Raw genomic sequence first — 4,793 nt, 5'->3', positions numbered from 1 at the left:
TGGTCTCAAATTCCTGGCCTCAAGCGATCCTCCCTGCTCTGCCTCCCAGAGTGCTAGGATTATAGGTGTGAGCCACCGCACCTGGCCTATTTTATTTTTAATTGACAAAAATTTATATATTTACCATGTACAACCTGATGTTTTGAAATATGTATACATTGTGAAATGGCTAAACTGAGGTAATTAACATATGCATTACCTCATGGACTTATTATTTTTTGTGGTGAGAACACTTAAAATCTACTCTCTTAGTGTTTTTTCAAAATATAATACATTGCTATTAACTAGAGTTACCATGTTGAACAACAAATCTCTTGAACTTATTCCTCCTAACTGAAATTTTGTATCCTTTGATCAGTATCTCCCCAACCCTCCCCCAGCTCCCAGTCCCTGGCAGCCACCATTTTACTCTCTACTTCTATGAGTTCAACTTCTTTAGATTCCACATATAAGTGAGATCACACAATATTTGTCTTTCAGTGCCTGGCTTATTTTATGTAATATAATGTCCTCCAGGTTCATCCATGTTGTTGCAAATGATAGGATTTCCTCCTTTTTTAAGGCTGAATAGTACCCTATTATATTTATATACTGCATATTCTTTATCCATTCATCCATTGATGAACACTTAGGTTGAGTCCAAATCTTGGCTATTGTGAACAGTGCTGTAATAAACATGGGAGTGAAGATACCTCTTGAGTATAGGAGAGAAGACTCAGAAGAAAGCAAAACTATGGATACCTTGATCTTGGACTTCTAGCCTTCAGAACTGTGATAAAATAAATTTCTGTTGTTTAAGCCCCACTGTGGTATTTTATTAGGGTAGCCTGAACAAACTAATACACCATAAGGTAGGTCCATATGGATGAGACTCTTTGAGTTTAACTCCTTAAATGGCTGGGAGTGGTGGCTCACACCTGTAGTCCTAGCACTCTGGGAGGGCAAGGCGGGAGGATTGCTTGAGGTCAGGAGTTCAAGACCAGCCTCAGCAAGAGTGAGACCCCACCTCTACTAAAAATCAGAAAGAAATTAGCCAGGCAACTAAAAATAGAAAAAGTTAGCCAGGCATGGTGGTGCACCACCCCTGTAGTCCCAGCTACTTGGGAGGCGGAGGCAGGAGGATGGCTTGAGCCCAGGAGTTTGAGGTTGCTGTGAGCTAGGCTGACACCACAGCACTCTAGCCCAGGCAACAGAGCAAGACTCTTGTCTCAAAAACAAAGAAAGAAAGAAAGAAAGAAACAAAAAACACCTCCTTAAATATCACTCCCCGCAATCTGAATACCCATGAACTAAAGAGACAAGTTGTCTTCCCCTTAGTACCCAAAATACAATGGTAGAAGAACCATCATAGAAGAATCATTATGTTTAAAAGGGGTGGAGAGGGGGAGGTGAATGTGAGGCACGCAGGAGTCACTGGTCCATAGCAATTCTGCAATCCTGCTGGGAAAATGTTGAAAGTTCCTTGATTAGGACTCAGTCCTATTTCTGCCCAGGAGTGAATATCCATGCCTCTCTCTCTCTTTTTTTCGGGGGAGATATAATTTACATACCATAAAATTCATCATATTAAAGTACACAACTTGGTGGGGTTTTTTTTTGTTTTGAGACAGAGTCTCGCTTTGTTGCCCTGGCTAGAGTGCCGTGGCGTCAGCCTAGCTCACAGCAACCTCAAACTCCTGGGCTCGAGTGATCCACCCACCTCAGCCTCCCAGAGTGCTAGGATTATAGGCGTGAGCCATGCGCCCGGCCATATAATTTGATAGTTTTTTTAAAAAATCACATTTAATTTGCAGTTCCTTATGTTGAGCTTCCTATGTTGATTGGACATTTGTATTTCTTCTTTTGAGAATTGCAATTTAAGTCCTCTGCCCATTTTTTCTATAGGGGTAATCATTTTCATATGGTTGAGATTATCAAACAACCTCCGTATCAAGAATCTTGGCTTATTTAACAAGTGAAAGCAATACTTCATTGTTATCACAAATGTGCATTTCTTTGGTTGTTAATGGGCCTGGACATTTTCTTGTACTTGCTCAGTCAATTATATTTTGTCTTTTGTGAAGCCTCAGTTCATCCTGTTTTGTCATTTTCCGCAGACAATTTTAAGCTGTGGACAAATTGGCCTGTCCTTAAGGTGGCCAGGATAAGCTTCAACCTGACCATGGTGCTGGGCTTTGTCCTCACCATCTGGTTGCACCTGCCATACCCGTCTGGTCTTCAGTAATTGCTCTCCTTTGGCTTGGTTGGGACCATCTTGAGCTTCTGCGAAGGTGCCCCCTAGCTCTGAACAGGTCTTTAGTTCTCCCAACCCTCATCTTCCCAGGCACTTCTCCCTTTTCTTTGGGGGTGGCGTTGGGGCCTTATGGGTGGTGGGAGAACAGAACTGAGAGTGGGGTTACATCATTTTCTGGTCACTGGAGAGGTAGAGGCGGAGGAGTTGACCCCTGTGACCCTCTGGGGCTGGGTGCTCTGTGTGTGGTGCTGGGAGCTGTGGTTTGTGGCTGTATCACAGCAGATGAGGAAGAGCCTCCGGGTGGGATTCTTAGGTAAGAATAAGACCTCTCCGCTTCTTGTCTCCCAGTCACCTGCATTTTCTCCACCCTCTTGTTTTTCCCCATTAACCTCTGGATCTTTGAGTTGGAGGGGAACGTATCAATCCCCATTGGCTGGAGCTATTTCATCGGTTGGTTGGTGTTTGTCCTGTATGTCATCTGCGGTGAGTGGCCCGGAGGGCCCTGAGGGAAAGAGGGGACAAGGGTGGAGGTTCAGGGCAGGGTAAGTGTGGAGGGAAGGGGCTGGCGATCCCCAGAGATAGGTGTTTAGGGTCTTATCTTACCTTTGGCCTCACCCTGCTTGTCATTTTCCCTCCCAATCTCAACTCTCCTGTCCCTTGTCCCCTGTGCTTTCCCAGCGATCATTTGCCACTTCAACCATAAAAGTTTCTGGAGTCTGACTCTGAACATCCCTGTGGCACCGTGTCGGGCAGCAGCAGTGCCACCTCCATAGAAGAATCTCTGAGTGAGCAGACTGTCACGGACTCCTCTCTCACCCCGGTGGAGGAAGTCCTGGGTCATGAGTGAAAAAATGCACATCCGTAACCTTTTTTGAACTCCTGGCAACACGTTTTATCCTTTCGTCTGAATTCCTCCCTCATCCTTCCCCTCAGCCCTTGGATAGGCTGGTCCTCATCACTGCAAGGAATGAGAAAGGGAGGATCTTGGACCAGCGTTGCCCTCCTCTTCCTTATGTATAGCTTGGGTGACATGGAATAAATTTTCTGTCTTTTCTTTATTGTGTCTGGCGGTTGTTGAGGCAAGCTGGTGGAGGAAGGAGAGGAAGGGAAAAAGAACAAGTTTGTTTTCCGGTTCTTTCTGTGTAGGAGCCTTTTGGCACCCCTTGGTCCCTAAACCTGCCCAACCTCTACCACAGCATCCTGGACAACAGCAAACACCTCCTGACAGCTAAGCTTGTCTTTGTTACCCCTGTCCCAACATTCGCTAGTTAGTGAGTAGGGGGAAGTAAAGCTGATTAGGAGGGAGATAACACTGGCGAACTTGTTGGCTGTCAAAGTGATGAATTCAAAAGCCAAATGGCTCCAGGGGAAGGGGCAGGTTAAACAATGAGAGCATAACAGTGGTGTGGCTGTATTGCACAGGTGGTCAGCCCCTTGTGCGTCCTGGGCAGCAATCCCACCCTCTGAGTCCAGCTCAGAGGACTGAGAACTCACAGGGTCCCATGCCCTGGAAGCCCCCCTCCACCCCGCCTGCTATAGCTCTCCACCCAAGTCTCCCACACCCTCTACCCTGTAACAGCAGGAGTAAAGCATGACAAGAAAGGAATACATTAGGGTTAAGTCCTTTTTTCCCCTCTCTCTTTTTTTCTTTTATTTATTTCATATTATCTTTATTTCCTAGTCCTCTGCATTTCCAAGGGGTTAAGTCCTAAGACCAAAAAATAAATTACACATTTGGGTTATAAACCCAGTTTCACGAAGACATGCAGCAGTTGGCTTGGGCAGGGCTGGCGATGCCCATCTTGCTTTGTACATCTTACCCAGAGAGACCAGTCTCCCAGTAGAGCATCCATGACTGACCTTGGTCACACCTATCCCTCCAGATGGAACCGTGATATCACCTAGCTACAGGAGTGCAGGGAGAAATTGTGAGTGGATCAGATATGTTACATGTATTAGGTTGAACCATATGATGTGCTGTTTTAGCAGTTAAATGTTGGCAATTTGGTAAGGTCCAACCTAATATATATGATTGATTTTCCCCCCTCATTTATTTTTAGAGTCAGAGTCTTGCTCTGTTGCCCAGGCTGGAGTGTGATCACAGCTCACTGTAACCTTGAACTCATGGGCTCAAGTGATCCTCCCACCTCAGCCTCCCGAAGTCTGGGATCACAGGCGTGAGCCACTGCACCCGGCTGGATCCCTTTTGAGATTCTTATTCTTACCACCCCTGATCAACAGTTGTGAAATTCCTAACCTAGTTCCAAGTGAAGATTCTGAGCAAAGAACCAGATACAGGGGCTTGAAAATTAGGTGGAACAGACATTCCACAATCTCTACTCTGTACCCCTTTTGATCCTCCCCCTCCCATAGCTAATAAGGATTTATTGGAGAACTTAATGAATTAGTCATCTTGGGGGAAGGGACACCAAATAAAGGGTGACTGCTGATATAAAGGAAGCCACTCTTCCAGTCTATATATAATTTGCCCTTTTGAAAAAGACTAGTGTATTAGTTGTTTATTGCTGCATAACAAATTATCCCATAATTGGTGGCTTAA

General features: G+C 45.2%; 1 protein-coding gene across 1 annotated transcript in view; it reads left to right on the top strand.

The window, feature by feature from the left end:
- ODF4 (outer dense fiber of sperm tails 4) overlaps positions 1-3,080 on the top strand; it is a 6,568-nt gene extending 3,488 nt beyond the window's left edge. The window contains 3 exon segments of the mRNA XM_012655601.1: positions 2,582-2,716; positions 2,912-2,956; positions 2,959-3,080. Coding sequence (XP_012511055.1) covers positions 2,582-2,716; positions 2,912-2,956; positions 2,959-3,080 — 302 coding nt within the window.
- The last annotated feature ends 1,713 nt before the right edge of the window (positions 3,081-4,793 follow it).

Source organism: Propithecus coquereli, unplaced genomic scaffold, assembly GCF_000956105.1.
Source record: "Propithecus coquereli isolate 6110/MARCELLA unplaced genomic scaffold, Pcoq_1.0 Scaffold482, whole genome shotgun sequence".
NCBI classification, from domain to species: Eukaryota; Metazoa; Chordata; class Mammalia; order Primates; family Indriidae; genus Propithecus; species Propithecus coquereli.
The sequence above is the reverse complement of the archived record's forward strand: the minus strand, read 5'-3'. Positions and strand labels throughout refer to the sequence as shown.